The sequence below is a fragment of the Mus caroli genome, chromosome 12 (genome assembly GCF_900094665.2).
Source record: "Mus caroli chromosome 12, CAROLI_EIJ_v1.1, whole genome shotgun sequence".
Classification (NCBI taxonomy): domain Eukaryota; kingdom Metazoa; phylum Chordata; class Mammalia; order Rodentia; family Muridae; genus Mus; species Mus caroli.
Genome location: NC_034581.1, coordinates 29,445,661 through 29,472,097, shown reverse-complemented (window position 1 = coordinate 29,472,097; position 26,437 = coordinate 29,445,661). Strand labels below are relative to the sequence as shown.

Below are 26,437 nucleotides of genomic sequence, written 5' to 3'. Positions count from 1 at the left end.
GCAAACTAGGTGTTTACTAGTTGGTGCTGAGGAAATGACTCAGCACCGGAAGATTAGCGGCGCCCCACAGAAGTCTGAATGGGGTCAGTTTGGGGGTGGAGTGCATCTCAGCAATGACCCTTTGTGGGCAGAGTGCCTGCATCTGAAGTGAAACTGAGTATCAGAACTGGCCTCTGTTTTGATGACCTTATTGGCAGAGTCTCTTGGGGTATCTTTAACTGGTTTTTTTTTTCTGGGTTTGCTCCTGGTGATTTTGGGCAGATTTAATACATAGCATGGCCATGCAAAAGGCAAAGAGCCTTGACAAAGACCATCCGGGCTTATCAATAGCTATTATGTTCATTTGACCAGCTTCCCCCTTTTCACAACTTTCATGCTCTACTCAGTGCTAGGGGATCTGTGTTGTGGCTCTCAGTCTGTCTGGACACATTTCAGATCCACCATGTGCCTCACCCTATGCCCCTTCTTTGCAGACCATCTTCTCTTGACCAATGGGGGAGCTTTCATAAAAAGGGGAAGAGTGAGGCTGGGGATGGTTTATCAACTGCCCCCTTTCAACCCTGCACCCATCGTGTTCTGAGTGGCTCAGTTCTTGTAAGGTAGCCCTTTGCACACAGTACTTCTAGTTCCTAGATTCCAGTTTTAGGGACTTCTCCCTCCACTGGTACTTCCCAGTCTCTGTGTGGCAAGGATGCTCCAGGCTTATTAGAGCTGAGAGATGTGCCAGCCCTTTGCAATCATCTCTTTACTGAGTCTCCTAGAAGTATCCTCATTTGCTATCTACTTCCTGCTAAGGCCCTGGCTAACCCAGTCACAGGCCAAACCATGTTGTAGACTGGGGACTGGGGAGGCTTGTGGAGGGCACATAGCCTGGGCAGCAGTCACCAGGTCATGGATGTCCTTCTAGTAGACTACTCAACCAACTTGAGCATTCAAGATGCTCAGTCTCTTAGATGGGAGGGATGGGGGCCATAGATAATTAGGGTGTGGCTTACACAACATCACGCACAAATTAAGCCCATACTCTGCTAAAGGAAGTCTGGACCCTAGAGATGGAATGGAATTTTGCAGACTCACCCACTTCCCTTGAAAATCTACATCTACACTAGCCCTCTGCAGTGGTCCAAGTGTATCCTGGGGAAGTCTTCTCTTGCTATCCTAAGCCCTCAGGCTCTTCTCTGTTCCTTTGCACGGAGTGTCTCAGTGCCTGGAGCAGACTATGCTGTCTCAATCCCCTTTGTTTATTTTCTCTTTTTCTCAAATAAGTTCATTGAATTTTCTGGCTTCCTGCGGTCCAGAGTCCCCTGAGATGATAGGACAATTTCCAAACAGAGTTCCATATTACCTGGTAAAATCACATTTTGAATATTATAGGTCATCCAGGCAAGTCCACAGAGTCCTGATCTTCTCTCCAAATTATTCCTGAAGTCCATCACAGTAAATCAGTAACTATGCTAACTATATTCACTATTGAAGATAATTCCAAATAGTGAGACCATCCCGTCACCTCCAGGCTTTTCCAGGGAGGGTAACTCTCAGCTGGGCTGTTGAAGGCTTAGACGTGAGGCAGGACCATGAAATGGCTTGTTTCTTTGAGCTGGAAAATGGAAATCCTCACTTCAAGAGTTCAGCCTGTATGTCCCCACCCCACCCCTCAACCCCAACCTCGGCTCCGTGGGACTAAGGAGCCCTGTCCAGTGTACTCACCATCCTATCTTTAATCCCTTCTCCATCCCAGCCGTTACAATGCCAGGCACACGAGCAAAACAAAACCACAGGACAAGGAAAACGGAGCTCCACGGCCTCTGACATTTATACTAGAACACTGTGACTTTTGAAGTGATAGGCTAGGGAGTGGGTGGGCTGGGAGCCAGCATTCATTAACAGGAGCAGCTGGGGGAGAGCTGGAGGCTCAGCGTCTGGGGAGCGAGCGTGTGTGTGTGNGGGGGGGGGGGCGCGGGACACAGTCGGGAGGAGGCAGGTCCTTACAAGCTCCCGTGGCCTGTAGCTTTCCCAGGTTGATGATGAATGAGCCCAGGGCTCCAGTGGAGGCGCCAAAGGCAGCTAGATGGCCACTGCTCGGGTTGTAAATTGCAGAACACTTGGCTGAGTGTTTTGCACGCTGCTGGGGAGCAGGAGGTGGATTCGGAAGCTGTTGGGCACAGTCACCATTGCCCAGGGAGGGCCCCAGGGTTCTGAGGGCTGTGAGGGAGAGCAGCAGCATAGCAGCTTCCCTGAGAGGAAGGAAGGATCGATGGGTGATGGATGAGGGGGCGTGGCTTCCCAAGAGAAATGTTTGTAGGAAAAATACCCAGAGAAATGAAAGACCATGTCAGAACTGCTGATGTAGTTTAAAGTGTGTGCCTAGCATGTAACAGGCAGAGAGAGAGAGAGAGAGAGAGAGAGAGAGAGAGAGAGAGAGAGAGAGAGAGAGAGAAGAGAGGGAGAGAATCTGGCACCAGGATCCCAAATTCTCTAGATGATGCGCTCTCCCAGTTCTGCAGTATTCTTATCAAACCTTAGATCCAGAAACATCTATGACCTAGATCTACGTGATAGCATTATGGGGAACTCACCACAGATGACCACTTAGATATAGTGTGTAGCCAATACAAATTCCATTTATTCAAACTGGATGGGGCCACACCCAAGTGGGCATGGACCTAGGTGTAGCCCCAAGTATCCAGAACATGGAGTGTTTTAAGGCAGAAACCATGCCCTGCTTCTCTCTCAGAAGCTGCAGGGGCCTTCCCAGAAGTAAGCCCTTTGAAGCAGGCAGCTTCTCGGAAGCAAAGATATGGGATTGGCTAGAGGGGTTCCACAGAAACTGGCAGCTTACAGAAGCTGAAATAAGCTAGCTAGGACATCCTCATCTTTGGTTGGGTAGCTGGGATTTTCCATCCAGGGGATCAAAATCTAGTTAAACCCAAAGTGGCCTCAGCAAGGAGACAAGATGGAAGAGCTTCTGCACTGCCTTGCCCCATCACAACAGAGCTTCAGGTTTGCAATGATCCTAGCAGACACGAAAGACTCATGCCCAGAGGCTTTAGCTTTCTTAGATAAGCCTTGAACCCCCTCCAAACTCCTCTTTGCAAGGGTACAGACCTCTTGGAGACAATGGAATTAGAGATACTTCTTAAAGCACACAGTAGTATTCAATACGTCCCTATTCGAAGAATCAATGACTAAAACCATGGCATTGCACAGTGACAGCAGAAACAAAACGGCAGATGTGCTTTCTGTCAGTGTGGTCTTGTCAACACACGGGGACAGCTGTGCCCTCTCTAGCAAGCAGATGCTGTTAATGGTCACAGCCTAACACTATCCTTGCTCCACTGTTACTGAGCTGTCACAGAAGAGGCTGTAGAGTGCAGAAGGAGTATACTTTGGTTGTAGAGAGATGATACCAAGAATCAGAGGACTTTACACCCTGTCGTAGTCTGAGTGCTCTGAGAACCAGATGCAATCCTTTCCCACTCCAAGTCCTATGAATAGGCCCAGCCCAAACCTCCATCCCTAATCCACCTTCCTTTGACCAGAGACCAACCATGTCCCACCAGAACCAAAAGAGCTACCAGATGACCCATAGGATGGCGAGCAACAGTAAATGCTGATATTTCATGTCACTGGGGTTGGGGTCAGTGTGTCATGTAGCAAAAGCTAATGCCTGTTTTGAATATGGAAAAGGAGAAACTGGAAATGTGAGCACAGACCTCTACAGACTGAAGCCTTCAGAAGTTGGTTTTCCTCAGTCTCTCTAACCACGCTTGGCTAGGCCAGAGGTTGAGGCTAGGACTTCAGAGTTGACCCTTAGTAAATGTCTTTTGATTAAAAGAGAAATAGGAGAAAAGAAAGGAAGAAAAAAGAAAGAATAAAGACAGATGGACAGAAAGAAGGAAGGAAGGAAGGAAGGAAGGAAGGAAGGAAGGAAGGAAGGAAGGAAAGGAAGGAAGGGGAAATGTGAGCCCTGTATTAAAGATTCTATGATAACAAATGGTAGAAGTCCATGATTATGGAGAGTTAAAGTGTTGCAAGCCAAAGCCAAATTATCTTGGGCTACATCCAGTCCCTTTGAAAGTCATTTGTGGCCCACCTGTGTTTGATCTAACATCCTTGTGACGATCAAAACTTTAAAATGTATTCCTAGCAGGACACTGGCTTCCACCAATCTGAAACCAAAGAACACCATCAGATAACATCTGAAAGGTATTGCAGTTTCCCCCGCTTTTCTGTAACCCACCTGCGGGCCCCACCAGTGTATTTGATAAATACTTTGAACATGACTTTTTTGTTCCATAGTGACCCTCATAGAGCCACTTCCACAGCATTCCATGATATTTGGAGGACCGTGAGTTTGTGAGTTTGTGCTGTTGGACTGTGACCCCAGATAAACTCTCTCTTATTCCCTCTGAACTGAGAACAATGGGTTTGTCTCAACAATGGGAGGAATTGAGATGTGCCTCTAGGACACTGAAGCCTCCAGGACAAATGTCAAGGAACTTCCAATCTTTGAAGAATGCGAGCTGAGGGATTTTCTCTCAAGTTAAAACTCCAGCAGTCAGCATTAGGATTTAGCAGCAGAGGACCTTGGTTTGTCAGAGCTAAGGAATGCAGCAACAGAAATTTACTGCAAGAGGTTTACTGGGGAGGGAGGTATACAGAAGCTGCCTCTGAACAAGGGTGAAAGGGAAAAAAGAGGCCCAGTAGAGAAAGCACTGGCTTCTTATAACGGGGTATAGTGCATCTGCATAGAGCAACTGTGGAAGTGTGTCACATTTTGGCTGCTGCTGCTGACAAAGGCACTGTTGCTGGGTTACTGGTGGCGGGGTATGTGCGGAAGGTTTTCCAGCCTGGGTGTGGAAATCTCATTTCTCTTGTGTTTTTCACAGCCATGTTCTTACATGCTACCATTCATTCATCTCACAAATATTTATTGACAGGGCAAAGAACAAAGCCCTCGAATAGTATATATTCTAGGTGGAAGTAGACAATACACAGGCTGAAAAGTAAAATACGTAGCGTGTTGGATAAGTTCTAAGAATTGCAAATAAAGAGGCAAACAACAGATGAAACAGTGGATAGGAATCATTAATATTTTTTAAAAGAATGTGACATTAGCTTAGATACTCAAGGAAATGTAAGGAGGGTATTCGTCCGTTTTCCATCTCGATAATGAACACCAAAGAAAGATTAGTTCAGCTCACAGTTTCGGAGATTTCAGAAGGTAATAATAGGTGGGCCCCACTGCTTTGGACCCTATAGCAAGATAACAAATTATGGTAGGAGCCCACAATAGGGTAAAACCATGCCCCTCGTGACTGGGGATTGAAAGAGAGAAAAGGGTGGAGTCCCGCAGTCCAGTCTAGGGGCATGCCGATGTAACTGGATTTACTTTCGGATGGCTCCGCCCTTTAGAGATTCCACCACCTCCCAAGAGCACCCTCCTAGGGACCGAGCTATTGCTATGTGAGACTCTGAGGAGCACTCTGGAGAGCTGCCGGAGGAGGGAGGAGCGTTCCAAACACAGGAGCAATGACCCTGGGGCTAGAGCCTTGGTGGCCTATGTAAGGAGCAACTGGAGGCCAGAATGGTGGGCGGAGCTGGAGGGGGCGGGGCGTAAATAAGGAGGAGCTGAGGTCAGAAAGATTAAGTAGGAGCCTGGGAGAAGAGTCCCACGGCCTGAAGTTAGGATGGTGACTGAATGGAGGTCACCTAGCTTGTCAGTTCTCAGGAGCATACTGTCATGACCTGACACTAGCAAGATACCTCTGACTGTTGTGTTAAAAGCACTCAGAAAGGACGCGGGGGGGGGGGGGCAGAATTGGTGAGACCAGTAAGGATGATACTGTGACAGCCAAGAACCTGTCGAACAGAAAATGAAGTAGAGGTATCTAGCTTCTGCCTAGGTTAGGAGGCCTACTCAGTTGCCATTTGTTAGGGGGAAAATATTGAATTATGTCTTTTTGCCAGCATTATGTTGCCTGAAAGAGCAGCCAACGGGACGTTGCTTTTGGACCTGAACAAGTTCTGCTTTGATGATGACAGCGAAGCTCCAAACAACAAATTCAACTTTACCACGCCATCTGGAGCGGGGAGCAGCCGCAGATTTTCACAGCATCCAGCTGGCTCTGGGAGAATTGTGGTCAGTTTATGGTCACTGTATCATTAAAAGGACACCGGGGAAGCTGGTCCAACATGCATGGTGCTTTTGCTATCCTGCAGAGAGAAATTTGCAAGGCAGTCCCCTCTCAGAGCCGCGGTAACAGAGAGACTTAATGGTGGCTGTGTGTTCCTGGGAGCTCTTTATTTTACCCAGACTTCAGTATCGTTCATTACACAGAGCTGTGCTGGGGTGCTCAGGACTTTGCGTGACTTGTGTTTGCATTCGGTTTAGTGAGCCGTTGTAGACACGGCAGTGCCCTCTGCACACCATCTCCTCTGTTATTTAAGTGCCTGCTCCTCAAATGAGGTACAAGGGAGAGAAAGCGGGGCCTGGGCCATCTTGATGGATTCTGCGTCACTGGACACCAGAGGCCCTACAGAGAGTCAAACAAGGAGCAGTCAGAAAGTATGCGCAGGGGCAAAGGCAGATTGTGTGGGCAGGCATGAAAGGCAGGGCTCAACAAGCTTGTGAGGTCTCTGCTTCACACCGGGATCCTGCATAGGGTGTGGGGAAAAGAGCAAAAAGGAAGGGCGGGGCAAGTGGGCGGGACTTGAGGGGTGTTTCCCGCGGACCTTGGGCATGAGAGCAAGTTACCCACTACTTTCCTCCTCAGCCTGCCTCCTTTCTTACCTCCAAGCCATCTTCAATCCCTTAGAGAGTAATGGTATCATTAAAAAACTAATTTCTATTTTGGGGAAATTCATATTTTTCTTAGGTTCTTAATCCATGTCCACCGTTTTAAAATGTAGGGGGCACTGAAGAGCACCACCATGTTAACAGTCTGCTATAGCTTTCTTGTTTCTTTTCTATGTGTTTTTGTGTATCTCTATATATTTGTATAAGTATGTTAAATAAGGGAACTATTCCTGTATAAAAGATTCGGTATTGGGCTTTTCTCCCACTGACCTGAAAGGCTGAGCTTTGTTTGTTGGACAGAAGTGCCCGGTATGTGGGCATCCTTGGAGACATGTTTCTCTGCTGCTAAATCCTGAGGAAGTTCTCTAGCAGTGTTACAGTACAATCTCACAGCTCCTCAAGTGCCCTAGCAAATGCTTTCCCAAAGGATGCTGGCAATTTACATGGCCACTAACTGTATGAAAACGGACCTGGCAGTTCAATAATGGGCTGTTTGTGCCATGTAACGTATTATCTGTTTTGACCTAGTTGACTGGTGATCTAGACTATGAAAATCCAAGCAACCTCGCCGTTGGCAATGAGTACAATGTGATAATCCAAGTGCAGGATGCTGCTCCTCCATACTACAAAAGCAAGTACCTTTGTGACTTACTCCACATGGCATCCCCGTGGGCATCAATGGCCAAACTGTACTCACTACTTCTAGGTTTGGGGCACAGAGCCTCCCTGTTACACCAATTGGTCCCCGATAGCTTCTTCCTCTTGGCCGAGTTACAGTACTCGAGTGTTCTTCAGTCTTGCTCCTTTCCCATTCGGCTTCACCGTTTCTGTCAGTGATTTTATTTTTGGAAATGCAAGTGCCAATGTACCATTCCCTGTCAAGTTCATGGTTAAACTCTTGGGTTTGGCACACAGCACTTCTATGACCTGGCTACTGCCTTACTCAGTGGCTGCACCTCCCCACTCCCTCCAACTTCCCTTCTCTTCAACTGCACCAAATCACTTGCAAGAGAGAGAATCAAGGAGCTTTATACCGAGGTGGTTTTGGACGTGGCTAGAACTCTTCCTCCCATTCCATGCTCCTCCCCTTTCTGCACTATCCTAATTCCTCACTGTCCCTCTCTCCATACCACCCCATACCTCACTGTCCACCATTAGGCACTAGTCCCCACTGCACACTCTCCCATCTCACACTTCCCCCATTCCAAACCATCCCCACCCCACACTCTCCCCTATTGCATACCATCCCCCATCCCATACCATTCCCCATTCCATACCATCCCCCATTCCATACCATCCCCCATCCCATACCATCCCCCATCCCATACCATCCCCATCCCACACTATCCCCCATTCCATACCATCCCCCATTCCATACCATCCCCATCCCACACTCTCCCCTATTCTATACCATCCCCCAATCCACACTCTCCCCTATTCCATACCATCCCCCATCCCATACCATCCCCCATTCCATACCATCCCCCATCCCACACTATCCCCCACTCCACACTCTCCCTCACCCCACACTGCCCCTGTCTTCATACTGCCCACTTGCCCCTGTCAATCATTGTCAGGATCATCTCAGACTTTCTCCTCCGGGTTCTATAGTGGCTTGTATTTGTGTCAGAGCACCTACAACTTAGCGTCTTGAAGCCAGGTTTCCACCTGTATCCCCGAGCCCACGCACATCAGGAGGTACTTTCAAAATGCTCAGTGAACAAACGAGTACAGGTTGTGACTTGGATTTGTGTCTATTTCCATTTTTAGAAAGCATCTACATCTCTATCCTAACAAGCCCAGAAAATGAATTTCCTCTCATCTTTGAAAGACCATCCTACGTGTTTGATGTGCCAGAGGGAAGACCAGGTAGGTAGGGACCAAGTCCCAAGTCGTAGACTCTTGCCGGGCTTCATCTGACTTCAGGCTCTTCATGACTTCTCCCTCTCCCTCTGCCCCCTTTCTTCCTCTCCACCCCACTCTTGAGTTGCTCTTGCCACTGCTGAGACCTCCAGGTGAAACATGGATTTTGAAAACTTGATTAAACTGCATTTCTCTGAATGCCTTGATTGCTTCCTTTTCTGTCTGCTTTATTCTGTTCATCCTACAGTCCCTGGTGTTGGGAACTGAAGTTTTTCTTGGTCTCTTCTGTGGTTTTTAACCAGCTCACTGGTTCACCAGATGGAATTTCCAACTAGGGAAAAGATTTACCACTTCTCTAGTTTCTTTATTTACAGGCAAAGCAAGAGCACTTCCTCCTCCTTCGTTAGTTCATTGGCAGTCTTACTCCCTGCCTTTATAATAGTACTTTGATTTTCATGAGCTATTGTCCCATCAAGAAAAAATTCTTATGACTGACATAGTGGCACATGCCTGTAATCCTAGCACTTGGGAAGTGAAGGCAAGAGGAACAGGAGTTCAGAGCCATCTGCTCTTACATATCAAGTTCAAAGTCAGCATGGACTATGTGAGACCCTGTGAGAAAACACACAAACACAGGGTGGGGAGACAGAGATAATAGGTAGATAGATAGATAGATAGATAGATAGATAGATAGATAGATAGATAGATAGATAGATAGATAGATTAGATAGATAGATAGATAGATAGATAGATAGATANATAGATAGATAGATAGATAGATAGATAGATAGATTAGATAGATAGATAGATAGATAGATAGATAGATAGATAGATAGATAGATAGATAGATAGATAGATAGATAGATAGATAGATAATAGGAAACAAGAACACACACGTGAAAGAGAGAGGGGAGAGAGAGAGAGACAGACAGAGACAGAAACAAAAACAGAGAAAAATCCTTGCTCCCAGCTTCAGTTTCTCTTCATTTTCTCCGACTTGAAGATAATAAGTGTTAGCTTTCTATGTTATCTAGCATATTCTGTCAAATATAACAGATGCATCCCACCCTTGTACCTTGAGATCTCGGGCTTTTCTTCTATAATGAAAAACAGAACCAAATCAAAAGCAGAGCCTCCTCCAATTACTCCGGCTCATTTTATTCTCCTTGTGACAATCTCTATTTTCTGACATGATGTCTCAAAACAGAGCACAAAAAGATGATCCAGGGAGCCCATTTTGCTCCTTATACTTTGCCCAGTGTATTCTACATATTGAACAGGACCAAATATTTAATAAATCCCCCGATCTCACTACTGTGACTTTGGCCTTCTTCCAAAGGTCACACACGTGATGCTAGCCTGTAGGAGTGTATAACAGAGTCTCCCTCCAACAAGAACATAATTTATGATAAAGAACAACTGCAAAACAAGAACTTCAGCAGCCGTACCAACTCTTGTAAAAATAAGTAGAAATAACTAAATTTAAGCATCTACACTCGGTATTCACCAAGTGCTATGTTCTTTTTCTAGATACTTATTTATTTGCATTTTATGTGTATGAATGCTTTGCCTGCGAGTATGTTAGTGCATTGTGTGAGTGCCTGGTGCCTGCAGAGGCCAGAAGAGGGAGTCAGATCTCCCCAAACTGTAGTTACAGGTTGTTGCAAGCTGCCATGTAGGTGCTGACAATCAATCTGGGTCCTCTGAAAGAGCACCACTGAGACACCACCTCTCCAGTCCCAATAGCTCATTCTAGAAAATTTGAAAAGTGCAAGAGGTTTTTAGACAGTGCTACTGTTAAAGGTTGGGAGTGGGGATGGCATGCTTGTTTGTGTCATTCAAACTTACTATATAAACACACAGACTTGTGACAACTAGGAAGCTTCTAACAGTCTGTCAATGGCAGTGAGGATACCTCCCCCCAGGTCAGTACTAATAGGCATAATCTATTCCTGCAGCTAGAACCCAGATTGGGCAGGTGCGAGCTACTGATGCAGACTTCCCCCGGAGTCCAGTGGTGTATTCCGTATCCAGAGGAGGGTCCAGCCTCCAGTACCCAAACATATTTTGGATTAACCCCAAGACAGGAGAACTCCAACTAATAACTCAAGCAGACCATGAAACCACTTCTGTCTACATTCTCACGGTCGAGGCCACTAACGGCGAGGACAGGAGCTCAGTCACTGTGAGTGTGGCTGTTGGGTCTCTTAACGTTCACTCAGCTGGTTGACTTGGGGTCTCCACTCCCTCAGCATGTGGCTACGGCAGAATGGGCAAGTGAAGAGAAAAGTGAAAAACATTCCCAGGACATAAAGATCCGAACTATTTGAGGCTTACATTTGTGAGCAATTGAGAGATGCACTAAGACTGATGGCAAGACACTGGCATATCTACTGAAGCCACAAAGCCACTTGGTGGAACAAAGCTCCTCCTAGGGCACTTTAGATCTTGCTTTTCTTCTATGGGTTGGTGGTGAGTGGCAAGCTGCCAGCGCATTTGGTTAATCTCTTCCTGAAGCAGCCTTGCCTGTTTCTGCCCCACCCCATGCACACCTGACAGAGTAGATATTACAGTGACCCCGTGACTCAACCTTGTACCATGATGATAAAATCACATAGTGACTATGGCTGAAGTAAAGAGAGGTACCCTTTGGGTCCTGGTGCTGAAGACTTAAGCCCATCTGTTTGTGCCTTTAGTGAAGATGGCATGTGGTGGGAATATGTGTTTTAGATAATGCTTACATTTCAAGAGTCAGGAAGCAAGGAGAGAACAGGACTGGGTCTCACCATCCCTTTGAGTCCCCTCAATGACCTGTGGACCTCCCACAAGCCTATACCTCCCATAGTACCTGGCACTACACAGCAGTACCAGATTGGGTACAAGCCTTACCCACATCCAAACCATCACAGATGCCTGCCGAGCCACTGCTTCTCAGAGGTCCATGTTGAGGCTGTTGTTGAATGCAGATTCTCGCACACAAGTGTGTGGAGTTCACATACCACACCAGACATGTTTCCGAGGAGTGCTGGTGCCTCCCACAAGCACCCCGTGAGTCCCTGGTGTGTCTGTGGGATGATTGTTAGGATGATCTAAGAGCTATGTGATGGCCATAAAGATCCATTAGTGAAGGGGAAAGGTATAAGGGGGGCAACCTAGCTGGCAGCCCTGTGTGGGAGGGACAGCAATGGGCTTGCAGCGAAGAGGATGAATTCATTCCTTAGTCATGCTCCCAATTTTCTGAGAGGGTATGGACAAGATTTATCTCTGTGACCCTATTTCTATGGAAAGTCATGTGAGTAACGAGGGCCGGGTAGTTCGGTTCCTCTGGCGACCTGTGTTGAGTTAATGGGATGGTGTGCTCAGAGATTCAGGAGGCTCAATATTCCTATCCAGGGAAAGTTGGAGTTGATTGCTGTGTTTGCTAGGGTGCCTGTTTTTCTTTTTTTAAAAGATGGAAATGAATGGACTCCACTCTGGAAGCTAACTAGAGTGAATATTTCAATTTCCTCCCAGTATTAGAAATAGCTGAAACCCCTCCATTTCAAAAAGAGAATGAATATGGCTCAAAATTCATAAGCCTTTAAATAGCGTGATGAGCCTAAATGATCACATAAGTCCCTTCCAGGACTGAAAATGTGGGGTCCTCTGCTGGCCAGTGTTCCAGTCAGTTCACCAGACCTGAGACACAGCAATGAGAGATCTACATGACTGCTTGTGGCATGCCAGCTGGGGACTCAGTGTAGGTCTGTCAGCCCAGGCTACAGGTAAGACTGTGGCAAAACCAGGAGGCCGGGCTGCATGGCACAGTCAACTGCAGAACATAACAGATACTGCCTGGGCCCCACCCTCCAGGGACCCCAAGTGGACCCAAGAAATAGATCCAGGGTTGAGAACCATTGTGATGTACACCAAAGGTAGAGACTGATTGCTGGTTCACAAGGGACAGTGCGCGCGCACACACACACACACACACACACACACACACACACACACAGAGAGACAGAGAGAGACAGAGAGAGAGAGCTGCACATGCATACACATAGCAGAGAAGCTAACAGCAAAGGATTTGGATCAAGACAAAAACCACACTAAAATCTTAGCTCAGCCTCTCACTATTTATTTGAATGGTTCTTTGTCAATTACTTGCTATCTCTGAGTTCCCTTTTTTCTCATCTCTAGACAGGAGCTATCATGTTCTCTCTAACACATGAGGTTAAATCAATGAATTCATGCAAATTCCATATCCCACACAGTGAATGCTCGGTGCATTTTCGCTCTTAAGGCTTGGGCTGATGAAACAGCTCAGCAAATAAAGGTGATTGCTGCCAAGCCTGAAAACTTGAGTTTGATCACTGGGGGCCACATCGTGATAGGAAAGAATGTCCAACCACAAGTTGACCTCTGCACCCCTATCTCTACACACACCGACTAGCATGTAATAATATTCTAAACCACCTTCCTGCTGTTCTAGGTTACTGTGAACATCCTTGGAGAAAATGACGAAAAGCCAGTATGTACTCCAAATTTTTACTTCATGGCCATCCCAGTGGATCTAAAAGTTGGCACAAACATTCAGAATTTCAAGCTGACGTGCACTGACCTTGATTCTAGCCCCAGTTCTTTTCGATACTCCATTGGCTCAGGTACTGGACTCAGTATCAACAATCCTGGGCCATTCCAGAAGGAACAAGGCAGTGGGTCTTAGATTATACACTGCGGTGGGCACAGTGCTGGGGAGGGCGTATTTTACATGAAGAATCCAAGCGTCCCTGTGCTTCCCAGCGCTATCAGCTTCTCTGTCTCATCTAGTCCATCCGGATATTCCCACAACCAGACTCACCCCCACATGGTGTTGCAAAGCCCCAGGAAGGATGAATCATTTTAATAGAATGCTCTCCCCAAATTCCCAGAATATATTGAATATAATATTTTTTTATTTCCTCTCTTCAACTACCTCTTTTCCTGGAAAAGTGCCGTGGGGGGAAGGGACTCCCAGGCCTCTCTGGGGATAAGAATAGATTAAATAGATTAAATGCGTTCTGAAACATGTCCTCAGCAACACTGCTCTGCTCCATTCATTCTCTCTCTTTAAAAATATGCCATTGTGGGAAGGAGGGGGGGAAAGAGCACCCCTCAATGGAAATGAGACCAAAATAGCTCCTCTAATGAAGTGCTGGGGCCAGAGATTTAAACCCCAATAAGCAGAGCAATTCCACATGAAAGACTCAAAATCCGCCTCTGCCACCCCGCTGAGCCTGGCAAAGCAGTGGGAAACCTCTGAGCTGGTGTGCCACAAAACCCAGGGGCAGATAGCGCCTGGAGACCTCAGCTGCCTGCTGAGGATGGAGCTAATCCACACTGAGTGTCCCGGACTTTATGGAGCCTTGCGCTGCTGAGGAAGTAAAAACTGCATCATCTGCTCCATTTCCTGGTTTTTCAGCCAGTAATGACTCTGGAGATACTGGAGGATGAGCAAGAGCCATGCTTGGGCTGGCGTTCTTCTTGCCCTGGGTACCTTCAAGTTGTGGGTCCCAACAGAGCTGTGTGCGTGTGTGTGTGTGTGTGTGTGTGTGTGTGTGTGTGTAGGAGGCAGTTTGGGTGAATTCACAAGAACCTGGACCTGAACTCCTTGTGATATCAGGAGGTGCTTTCCTTTAGAGGACTTCAGGACCCTTGACACCAGGATGGCCAGACAGGCTCCACACAGGTATAAGGCGAGCATGGTCCATGGTTAGGGATATGGTTCAATCTGCTGTCTTGCTGCCCACACACCAGGATAATTAACTCTCTCCCTGGTGGCTCTAAGACAGGGGCACTGTGGCTTCTTCTCCAGTATATCCTCACTTGCAGGATATCACAGACTCAACCCTGTTACATATAAAAAAAATTAAAGTGTAGACATTTAAGGGAATAAAAACAAATGTAGTTTTCTTCTGTATCTTTATTTTATCCTCTTTTCTATTCATTTACCAACATTCATGGGTCAAATCTCCTTTAGGCAACATCAACAATCATTTCACCTTCTCTCCCAATGCCGGCTCCAACATCACGCGCCTGCTGCTGGCTTCCCGCTTTGACTACAGCAGCCTTGATACTGTCTGGGACTACCAGCTGCTTGTCCACATTACTGATGACAACTTGCTGTCTGGCAGCACAAAAGCCAAGGCTCTTGTTGAAACAGGGACAGTGACTCTGAGTGTTAAAGTCATTCCTCATCCAACCACAACCATCACCACTCCCAGGGTAAGGATGTGGGACCTGGAATCTGCAGCCATGAGTCCTTAGGATGTATAGCAGTGGAACCCTTTGACCCAGAAGTGTGAGGCAGACAGAAAAACAAAACAAAACAAACAAGCAAAACGTTGAGGCATTTGTTTGGAAGGGCCATGGATTCGCTGATGGGAATCTGTGTAAGAGCTCAGACTCAGAGCCACTGACTTCTCACAGAAAAGAAAAATGTGAGCTGTGGTGGTGGCACATGCCTTTAACCTTAGCCCTCAGGAAGCAGAGGTGAGTGGATCTCTGTGAATTTGAACACAGCCTGCCTGGGCTTCAGAGGAAGTTTCAGGATAGCCAAAGATACCTAAAAAGAAAATAAAGAGAGGGGTGGGAAAGAAAAAGCAAAAAGAGGAAGAAGACTGTTTCTATGTGAGGATATGTTTTAGAGCAAAGGTTGTCCACTGTGGTAGACTGCACCACTGTGGGAAAGCTCTCGCAGTGTAGGGAGGTAAGGAGAGGTGAGGAACTTAAATTAGAAAATGTTACTTTCACTCATAGAATTTGAATGGGCCTGTATCGAGGGAGGGCATCAGGACAGAGAGGGTGCATTTTTTCCTCCTCCTGTATTCCCCCATCCTTTTCCTCCTCACCTTCCCCTCCCCCCTCCCTGACATCCCCCTCCAGTTAGAAAATGGCCTATGAATGACTCTGCTTCTCAGAGTCTTGCCAATGGCTGGCAACATTCACCTCTCCTTTTTTGCAGTCATTCGACCCCAATAACAGGGTGGTGATGGCATGCAGCTTGAATCCCAGCAGGCAGAGGCAGGCAGATCTCCAAGTCTGAGGCTAGCCTGGTCTACAGAGTGAGTTTCAGAACAGCCAGGGCTACACAGAGAAAACCTGTCTGAACATACACACACACACACACACACACACACACACACACACACACACATACACACACGAAACCAAACAAACAGAAAGCAAAAGGAAAAAGAAAAAAAAGTAGACCTCAGTGAGTAGAGAGCAGGGTAGACCCGTTGGCTTTCTTTTGCATAGCAGGGACCAGCCTGACAGAGAAACCGGAAAGAAGGAAGCATTGACTTTGGTTCATAATTTTAGTAGGCTCACAGCCATGGTTGCTTGCCATGGACACTTGGACAAAGCATCATAGCAGCAGGAGTGTGTGGTGGAGGAGCCCCCTCACCTCATGGTCACAAGAAGCAGCAAGCTGGGAGGAGCCAGGAAGCAGGTCTAGCCTGTGCAGGTGCACTCTCATCAAGGGTGCCTGTGGCTAGGCCCCGCCCCCTAAACTGGGGGAGGGGCTTCATTTTTAATTGCAGGTTTCTTTATGTTTTGTTTATGCTCATGTGTATATGCTTGCATGTGTGTATATGCGTCACATAAATGTAGATGCCCACGGAGGCCAGAAGAGGGCACTGGGTTTCATGGAACTGGAGTCACAGGCCATTGTGTCACCTGATGTGGACAATAGGTGCTCTTAACTGCTGAGCCACCTCTCCAGCTTCTGCTTTTGAGATTTTTATGGCATTTATTTATTTACTTATCTATTGTGTGTGCATGTGTGTATTTGTATGTGTGTGTATGCGTGTGCATGTGTGTGTGCATATGTGTGTGCATATGTGTGTATATATGTGTGTGCATGTGTGTGTACATATGTGTATATATGTGTGTGTGTGCATATGTATTTATATGTGTGTGTGTGCATGTGCATGCGCACACGCAAGCATGTATACACCCCACATGTGTGGACATAAGAGGACAACTTGCATATTCTCTGCATACCAGGTGGGCTCTAGGAATCGCACCTAACCACTGGGGCTGGCAGCAAGCAAGCTCCTTGTCCTACGGAGCCTGTGGGGTTCCATTCTCAAACCACAGCAAACACTGAGGACCTTTGCAGTGGGGAGAGCTGGCAGGCGCTCCTTAGGAAGAAACTGCCTAGTCTCTTAGGTTTACAGCATAACCAACCTCGACATTTCCAATTCCGAGATCTTCATGACTCGTTGGTTATCTGTCTCCCGCTCTGGGAAACAGATTCGGAACTTGAAGTCTCACTGTGATCACAGCCCACTCCTCTGGCAGTGGCAGCTGGATCGAGCGAACACCGAAAAGCTTACAAGGTATAAAAAAATAAAACAGCTTTCATGGCTCCTGCCTTCCCAGTGAGAGACAATGGCTAAATTAGTCCCTGGATTATGCTGCGTTGCAACAGAGAAATAGCTTGTGGACCTTGTAGACGTGAGGGAGGGGAAGAGAGACAGACAGTGCACTTAAGTCAGGAACTGATACGCAGTTCCCCAGTTTTTTTTTGGGTTCTGATCTAATGGACAGAAAATAAAGAGGCCAAGGCTAGAAGCAGGAACTACAGTCTCACAGAGGTTGGGTCTGCAGAATAGGAGGGAAAGGTGGCCTAGACACTTTACACACTGCAATGCTGAATGTCAAAGACACTTCCTCTCCTCTCAACCTCCCCTTCTCTGCCCTCCAAGCCCAGGATTACCTACCAGATCCGCAGGGAAAACATGTACTCCCCATCTGCATGGTATGTGCCGTTCATCGTCACTCTGGGATCCATACTTCTTCTTGGTCTTCTGGGGTCCCTGATGGTGCTGCTGTCCAAAGCAGTCTACAGACATTGCTCCTCTACAACCAGGAGAGACAGAAAACCTCTGTAAGTTCTAGTGGACTGTGACTTTCCTTGGTTTTGTTTTTGTTTTTGTTTGTTTGCTTGCTTGGGTTTGCTTTGGTTTTGTACAGGGCAGGGTACCCAGCTTGAAGGGGAGAATAGGAGATGAACAGAAAGAATTCTAGCTGCCCTTGGGCCTGGGGTACCCACTTTGTCACCTGTAGGGCCAGGACCCTGGCCTTTGGCTTTCTCTGGCAGCTTACCCTGGCCCTGACAGGATTTAGTGAGTGGGTTTCCAGTGACCTTAGCCTAGACAAGCGTTCCTGAACCTCCCCTCCCCCACCCCCCGTGAGTGCAGCAGAGCACAATGCAGTCTCCTCTGCAGGGTATTTATAGGCAGGGATGGGAGTAAAGGAAGCAAAACCAATCACTATCAACACAGCAGATTAGAAAATTAAACTTTGAGTATCAGTGACCCACTCAGGCCTTTATGTCATTAGACCATGTTTGCTCTCTTCCATAAGACTCTCATTTCCCACCATCTTGGAAACACACAGTAATTGCATGCCAGGTTTCTCTAACCCCCCCCCCCCAACTCTTCACTTGCTCAGACACGTGATTCTTAAGAGAACCTGTGCCTGTCACAGACTTCTCTTGGGGCCAGATTTATTCTTAGTAATTCTTACAGCCAGAGCACAATGACTGTGAGCCAGGCTTTTTTGGAGTTGGTCAAGTTCCAGGTTCAAATCTAAGCTCCCTCATTTTCTGGGCAGCTGACTTTGGGCACATGAAACTCTAAGTATCAGCTTCCTCCTCAGCAGAACTAACCAAGCAAAGTCAGAGAGAGCACTGGTCAGCGTTTCTGACGCCGAGCGAATGCTTCCATCGCACAGCAACAGTTTTGAAGTTGCTGCTGTTTTAACTTCATAGCCAAGACCCAGTGAGCTCATGATTTTAGACCCCAAATGCCCAAATGTCCTGGGAGCTGGATGTCCTGACACTCGGGACCTCTTGTTGGCAAAAAAAGAAAAGAATAATAAGACTCAAATGCCTCTTTAGAGTATTTGAAGATTAACTATCACTACCAAGTAGTTTTACATGTCTGGGTGTGAGATGGTTTAAAAGACATTAGCTTAAAGCTGTGCATTGCACTCCACTGTATTTATTGGGAGAAGTTTGCACTACTGGCAGCCTTGACTTTCAGTAAGAAATCCTTGAACAACTACTGAAATGTAAAAACACATTTTTGTTTGTACTCTGTTTACAAATGATTTTGAGAAAGACAGAAAAAAACACCCTACCTTGTTTCTAAAAGGGTCATTTTTTTTAAGCACAAAGGATAATGATCTCACATATGGGATTTGAGTCAGCATTCTTAAAAGATGTTGCAATAGACATTGCAACATACATGCAATGTGGCTAGGTGGTGAATATGAACCTTGAACCTGATTGTTCTATTTGAATTCTAAATACAGATTTCATCATAGCCCAATGCAAAAGAGAAAATAGCTAAATATTCAGACTCAGACTTGTAGTCTCAGAAAGTTAGTGGTACCATGTAGCAGTCAACACTTGTCAAATAGTGGGGAATAACAGTTGAGTCTTTTTCCCCCTAAGGTTTTTATGAGAAGGGCATTAAGACCCAGTCCAGCTCTTTCATGTTACAGGAAACTGAAGCTGTCAGTCCTCTAGCCTCCCTGCTGCGACATGGGCAAAGAAGAACGGGCTGGTGGTCTCACTGGACTGGTTTTGCCCTCACCAAAGTCACTCTATTCCCTGGAGTTGTAAGAAGCAATAGTTTCAAACTTCTAGACTCTCTGTAGCTCCAGGCTACCAACTGCTTGGTTTAGAACAGCTAGTAGCCAGAACCTTTTGATCTCTATCCCTGGCCCATTTTTAAACTAGTCCCCAAATTCCAAGAATGCCTGGAGGCCCTACACTATCATGTGTGCATATCTATGTGGAGTACTGTCCAGTCAACTAATGCTTATCCTTTCCCCCATAGGACAAAGAAAAGAGGTATGTACAGTGCATGTTCTCACCGTTGCTTTGCTGTCTTTTGCTTGCTCTGTTATACTACGCTAAAAGGCTCTACTGTGGGTACAATCAGGGAATATCCATGTCTTTCATAGGGAAGCACAGAGCATCTATTGCTGGAGCAAGGAAGGGCATGGTGAAGGGTTGAGGATGCAGGGTGAAGGATGAGGGATACAGGATTCAGTGTGCAGGATGAACGATGCAGGGTGCAGGGTGCAGGGTGGAAGGTGGAGGATTCAAGGTCAGGGTGCAGGGAGAAGGATGCAGGGTGCAAGGTGCAGGGTGCTTTTGGCTTACTTGGTTCACTCACTTGGGCCTTGTCTACTTTCTACCCATGTTCATCTCTAGCCGGCTCAGTTTAATCATCTAGGTCTATCTCCCATGGAACCTAGTTTATCTGTAGTAGGGACATGCGTTACACACAGCCAGCATTTCCTGACTGCTGCAATGGAGCGGGTGGCTGCTCCCAAGGACAGTGATGCTCTGTCTTGAACAAGTGCCTCTTCTGAAAGAACACTGACATGCTCTTTTCAGATTGTAATGGATTTGATCATTGTTCATATAGTTCATTAGGTCAAACTAGTTAATTGGTAAATTGAGCAAGATCTACTGAGAGCTCCAAGCCCAAGAGATTATCTATCCTAACCCAGACGAAGAGTTGTCACCTCAAGGCTACTCCAAGTTAAGTGGGGAGACAGGACATAGAATTTACAATTCTCTAATTAAAAAATAAATGTTTGCTTAAGTCATTGTATCCATGGGGGTATGTTGATATGCACAAAGTATATAAATGCAGGGTTCAAGTTTTGATTATAATGGTTTTTTATTACATAGAGGGAGCGTATCATAATACCAGAAATGTCATAGACTGCCTAGATTTCTAGTTTTTTAAAAATAGATTTATTCATTTCATGTTGTGTGAGGTTTGACCTGTATGTGTTTATATGCATGCTGGATGCCCTCAGAGGTCAGAAGAGGGCATTGGAGCCCTTGGAGTGGAGTGGTGGATGGTTGTGAGCCACCATGTGGGTGCCGGGAATCAAACCTGGGTCCTTTGCAAGAGCAACAACTGCTCTTTACCACTAAGCCATCTCTGCAGCCAAACTCAGTTACTTTTAGTCAAGATGTAAGGAATGGATGTCAAACAGCCCTTGTTATGAACATATAGTTTGACAGCTTATTAATAATCTAGGGAAAGTTTTGAAATTTTAATCATGTGTTAGCCATAAATGTGTATGTTTTCTAAGAAAACTGAAAGCTGTCAAGTAACAGGTCTGCAGACAAAAACAAACCAAACAAATAAAACAACAATAAAACAAAAACAAAACCTTTTCAATGTCTGTAAGACTGAAGTCAAACCCTGCTCAGGGAAATCCCATTGTGGGTGGAATGTTAAGGTCAATTTAGCATCTAAGAAGCTTCAATGCTGATCTGTTCTTTTTCTCTGCAGACACAAAAAGAATGAATAGAGAGGCCATGGTGGTAAGTGTGGTCAGCCACAGGAACCTTGCCTGGGTAGTGTCACTCTGTCTCTGTCTACACACATAGAGAAACCAGGCCCTGGAAGAGTATTTATGCATTCTGGGAGGTTCATGCATTTGGCTGCTGACATAGCTTGCTGCATTGCAAGATCCTGATAGGATTCCTTCCCTCACTGGACATGTCTGCTCATATATTTGCTCTAGGTTTCATAAATATTGAGTTGTGCTCTCCAACAAGGTGCTTGGGGAAGCAGAGCTTAAGGACCAGAACAGGTGCTGCAATAATCCACAGGATTTAATTTTTCTCAACTCTTCTACTGCCTTGCAAGAAAGTGACAGAGAAAGTCCACAGCTTGGGTCTACTGACCCCTTAGCCACACGATCCTGTGGATCCCCAAGCCTCTGGAAACTTTAGATTCCTCATCATGAAATGAGAGGAAGGACAGCCACTCTGAGACAATAGCTGGGGAAATCCCATGAAAACTGCCAGCTGTCTCACTATGTGCAGCACACAGGCTGGCTAGAGTCACACCTTCACTCTCTTGCTTTTCTACTGCTGTGATAAATCATTAAAGCAACTTAAGTGATTTATTTGGGGCTCACAGTTCCAAAGGGTTTGAGTCCATGTGGGAAGCATGGCAACGGGCAGGCAGGCATGGCACTGGGGCAGTCGTAGCTGAGGGTTAGTTACATCTTGAGATGCAACCACTGGAGAGAGAGGGAGAGGGGTGGGAGATTTAGTGGGGAAGGGAATGGCATGGGCTTTTAAAACCTGAAAGCCCACCCCCAGTGACACATCTTATTCAACAAGGCCACACCTCCTAATCGTTCCCAAACAGTTCTACCAAGGAGGACCAAGTAATCAAACATAAGAGCTTATGAAGGCCATTCTCACTCAAACCAGCACTCACATCTTACTCTCTTCTGCTTTCTCTTACTGAGCTTGATAGACTCATTGGGAAGAAATAAAACTTGATAACTTCCCTTATCTCTTCTCTGATTCCCCCATGACAAACCTTGTTATGATTTAAGACACATACTTTTGGTAAATATGTATCATGGGGAGGGGTGGCCATCAGTGCAGCTAAAGGAAGATCTTTGATTTGCACTCAATATCTTAGTGCTTCTACTTTCAGGTTAGTCTACTAATGGGAAGAAGAATTAGCCCTGGGACTCCAAGGTCTCACTATCTAAAAGAAGCACCCTAGGGTACCTGGGTAATGCCACTCATAGATGGCCTTAAAACTATGCCACATTGATAAATAAATAAATCCTCGTGACATAAAATGTGGAGCTTTTTAGATGGTCTAGTAGTTGAAACACATGAGATTCTCACTTCTTCTCTTCAGCATCCAAGAGCTATGGGGAAGTGGATAGATGGTACCTATAAGGGAAACCCACATTGCAAAGACCGCTGCTCCCTAAATAGCTTCTTGCTAGCATGCTGAAGACCTTGTTTTTGCCACTTTGTGTGTGTGCGTGTGTGTGGGGGGGTATCTTATAGTGAAAAGCTGCCCACGGACTGGGGACAGGCACCTTAGACAGAGTTCAGATCTATCTGAGGGATGGCACACAATACCGATCATGGAGGGTGGGGCTTAGGGAAGACCTGGCTTTGGTTCTGTTGGTTTTGTGGGGGGCAAGGTAGGTAGCTGCAGGGCAGTACGCGGCAGGGATGCCAAGGCTCCAGGTAAGAGCTCCTGAGGGCCTACTTCCGACGCTGCCTGGCAGCGATGCCCCAAGAGATGTGAATCTTAGTCTAAGTCACTTTGCATTTCAACTCTTGCTTTTACATAGCTTAGGTAGTATTTTTCTCAGGATTCTTTTTTAACCCATAAGTCTGGATTAATTGCCCGCCACCCGTGTTCCATGGCATCCAACACTCCTCCTAGCATAGCCATGTGTCTTCATTGTAGCCCCTGTTGGTCAGTGGCAAATTATGTAGACAGATGTACCTGCTTGGTTCACCGTGGTGTCCCTAACATATGGCCCAGTGGATGTCGAATAAATCAATATTATCAAAGCTTGCTTTGGGCAAGAAAAGCCAGGCATGGTGGTGAAAGCAGGAAAGGCAGACTTGGCTACATTTCAAGTTCAAGACTAGTCTGGGCTTAGCCTTGTCCCCCCCCCCCCATAAATGAATAAATAAAACAAGTCTTTCCTGAGGAGCTTAGCCTGTGAGGATGGGTAGCCTTGGCTGGGGAGAACCTTGGAATTGTGTTTGAAGCAGTCTCTTTGCCTTAGGAATCTATCCAGATGAACTCTGTCTTTGATGGAGAAGCCGTAGATCCAGGTAACCAAAAGACAATTCCACCTAAGGGGATTGCTTCATGTGTTCTGGGCTAGAAGAGTCCGGAAGTGTGTCTAGGGTCCTTTTAAGTACTGGTCAGCACCTTGGCCACTCATCCAAGGTGAGGCTGACCGTTTTGGGCTGTAACACAGCTGAGTTGGGTGCCCAGTGGAGCTGGGACAGACTTGTGGGCGTGGCTTGCCTGCGTACCTCAGCGCTTCCTTCCCACCTGCAGGCTCGCTCTCTAGGGTGTCATTTCCTCCCCCACTGCCTATTTACAAACTAGTATAAGAAACTAGTAAATTCAAGAAGTCACATTCTTTTCCCTGCTCACGGATCGATCCTCTCTCACCTACCCGATCCTTCCTGCACGCGTCTGGTGCCGTCTTATTAGTAGCAGAAGTGGTAAGTTTGGCTCCCCCACCCCCAGACCGGGGCCAAGAATTTGGTTGACATGATGAACATAAGGTAAAGCTGGCCTCCAGAGCTCTCATTGCCCCCCCTGAAATCAGCTCCAAATTTAGCTCCTTTACACACATCCCTCGGCTTACAAAGGCTCAATTATAGACGTGAATAAAGGGAAGGAAACCAAATTCAGGAGGCAAGTGTGTTGGCTCCCTGCCACCCTCATATGCAAACGGCGGCGGCGGCTCCAGTCTTCGGAAGGAGGATGGCTCCTCTCCAGTGAGAAGCTGCTGCTGTTGGAATTAAATTTCCCTCTATTATTAGGTACTTGTTACCATAATGTGCCCACATTAGCATAAGTGCTGGTGGGATCCTGAGCCGAGAGAGGCCACTTGTGCTGCTTTGCAGTGGCAGGAGCCCGGCTTGCCGCAAACCCAGGCTTACAAAGAGAAGCCAGGGAGAGGACTTTTGCAGTTCTTATGTGCCCGAGAGAAGAAAGAGGGAAGAAAGGAGCCAACTGGCCTAATGTGAACAAACGCATCAATTAGTGTCTGCTGGCTCCCACACAATTAAAATGGCCGCCCCTCCTCATCCCCAGATCAGTTTGTCTGTGTTACACTCTCTGCCAGCCCGGTGGATTCAATGACCTCTGCACTTATTTAATGAATTCCTCTCCTTACGGTGGATACAAGAATCTTTTAAAAACAAAAATAAATCAGATCCTAATGGGCAACCCCACTAGAAATTGAACCTAATTTATTGGATGGTCACAAGGAACGAGGAAATTTCCATGGCCCTCTCATCTTGCTGAGCCTGCAAACCTTCCTATCTAGAGATGCCCGAGTGCCTGGGCTGCACAGCTTGGAGGAGAGGCGGGCATGGAAAGGCTGTCTGGGCTCCTCACAAACTGCCTTTCACCTCGGGAGGGAGGGATTACATCTCCTAGCCTTCCTCACCCCTCCCCAGTCATCAGCACAGAACAGAGGAGAAGTGGGTGCAAACAAAATTGTTTAATTTTTTTGTTTCCTATGATTGCTTTATTATCTGCCCTCTAGTGACCGGGGAAATATATGAATTCAACTCAAAAACTGGTGCCAGGAGGTGGAAAGGCCCATTAACCCAGCTGCCGAATTGGCCGGAGCCCAGTAGCCAGCACAGAGGCACAGCTGGAGAAGCACCAGTCCCTAAACACGCAGGGAGATAACAGGTGTGTGTTTGCCAGCCCCCTCACCAAGGGCCGGGGCAAGCCTGTGTGGGCGGTGGAGGCGGGGAGTAGCTCCTTAAATTCCACAGGGACAGTATCAGTGTTTGGTACAGGCGCACGGACATGGGCTAAAGGGATGCAGGCAACCAGAGTCCCAAGTAGGGATCTGCAAAAACATTTAAAAATAGTTCTGAAGTGGGGTTTGATAACATAATGGTCCTTTTCTGAAATGGCACAGGGATTGTTTCTCTCTAGGCTCACAGCTCCCTGGGTTCATCATCATCAGAGTGTCTACATTTGAATGCCAAGTTACCCCCTTTCTTCATTCTCCACAGTGGCAGCCAGGAAGTACTTTCGGCTCAGCAACCCCACCTCATTTCCTCTAACACGTCTGTCCTGTGTTCACTTATAAATAGAGCTCAAGGTTTAGAGAGAGATGGCTCAGTGGTTAGGAGCACTGACTGCTCTTCCAGATGTCTTGAGTTCAATTCTCAGCAACCACATGGTGGCTCCAATGCTCTCTTCTGGTGTGTCTGAAGAGAGCAACAGTGTACTCCAATACATTAAATAAATAAATAAATAAATAAATAAATACAGCTCAACATTGTATGCCTTTGCAAAAGACATAGATGGTACAACGTGAGCCATTTATTTGGGAAGAAGAAATATGATGTTCTTGTTTTATTTTACTTTGTTTTATTTGGCGGTATCTTGCATTTGGCAAAGCATGCCGCTCTGAGTTGTTCACCCTGTTAGTATGCAGGCATCTCCCAGAGACAACCACTATTCTCTTCATCGTTATAGATTAGTTTTGCCTTTTAAAAACTCATAAAAGTGGGAGACCGTCTTGAGCCCAGCGGTGATCCAGTTCTTCTGTACCTGATGCCCTTCTACGTCTTTGCCCCAGTGGGAGGAGGCAGAGCCATGGCTGGACACGGTCGCAGAGCTCTAAGATGGTGGCTCCAGCATCAAAGACTGAGAGGTCCCGTTGCCCTGCTTCCTTGATGACTCTTGGGATTGTCGGTCCTTTTCATTTTAGCTATTCAAATGAAGATGACTCGTGGAATGAAATATATTTGTTTTCAAAGCTGAAATAATATCAGTCTGAAATAATACAACCCCTGCCTGCTTCTTCCCACTTCCTGCTATCAGGTCTAAGTGTATACACGCAGGGAAGCTCTGCCCGGCGGTAGACCTCAAACTCCATGTTAGCCTGAGCACGGAGCTAAAGGTTGTCAGAATGGGAAGCTGCACAGGTCTCAGTTGCTCTCGGTGTCCTGTTGCCCGGCTGCAGAGGCCTTAGTGCAATAATTACAAGCAAGTGTCAGTGAGGATCCATCCATCCATGCAGCAATCCATTTCCCTGCTGTGGAGGCCCCACAGCAGAATCCCCACAGAAGATGAAGACCTCAAAGAGCATGGTAGCAGGTTTTCTCTGTGTGCTTGAGCCGGCGCAGCCTCTTAGGAAAAGCAGACGTTTGTAAAAACT

General features: G+C 46.6%; 1 protein-coding gene across 1 annotated transcript in view; it reads left to right on the top strand.

Annotated features, from left to right (window-relative positions):
- The window catches only part of Cdhr3 (cadherin related family member 3), a 61,057-nt gene extending 34,998 nt beyond the window's left edge, over positions 1–26,059 (top strand). The window contains exons 9-20 of the mRNA XM_021179508.1: positions 5,971–6,142; positions 7,328–7,430; positions 8,570–8,668; positions 10,621–10,847; positions 13,134–13,305; positions 14,661–14,905; positions 17,395–17,576; positions 19,537–19,550; positions 21,019–21,050; positions 23,294–23,342; positions 24,800–24,951; positions 25,712–26,059. Of these exons, the coding sequence (XP_021035167.1) occupies positions 5,971–6,142; positions 7,328–7,430; positions 8,570–8,668; positions 10,621–10,847; positions 13,134–13,305; positions 14,661–14,905; positions 17,395–17,576; positions 19,537–19,550; positions 21,019–21,050; positions 23,294–23,342; positions 24,800–24,948 (1,444 nt within the window). The 3' untranslated portion in view covers positions 24,949–24,951; positions 25,712–26,059. The remainder of the gene's footprint in view (positions 1–5,970; positions 6,143–7,327; positions 7,431–8,569; positions 8,669–10,620; positions 10,848–13,133; positions 13,306–14,660; positions 14,906–17,394; positions 17,577–19,536; positions 19,551–21,018; positions 21,051–23,293; positions 23,343–24,799; positions 24,952–25,711) is intronic.
- Positions 26,060–26,437: the final 378 nt, after the last annotated feature.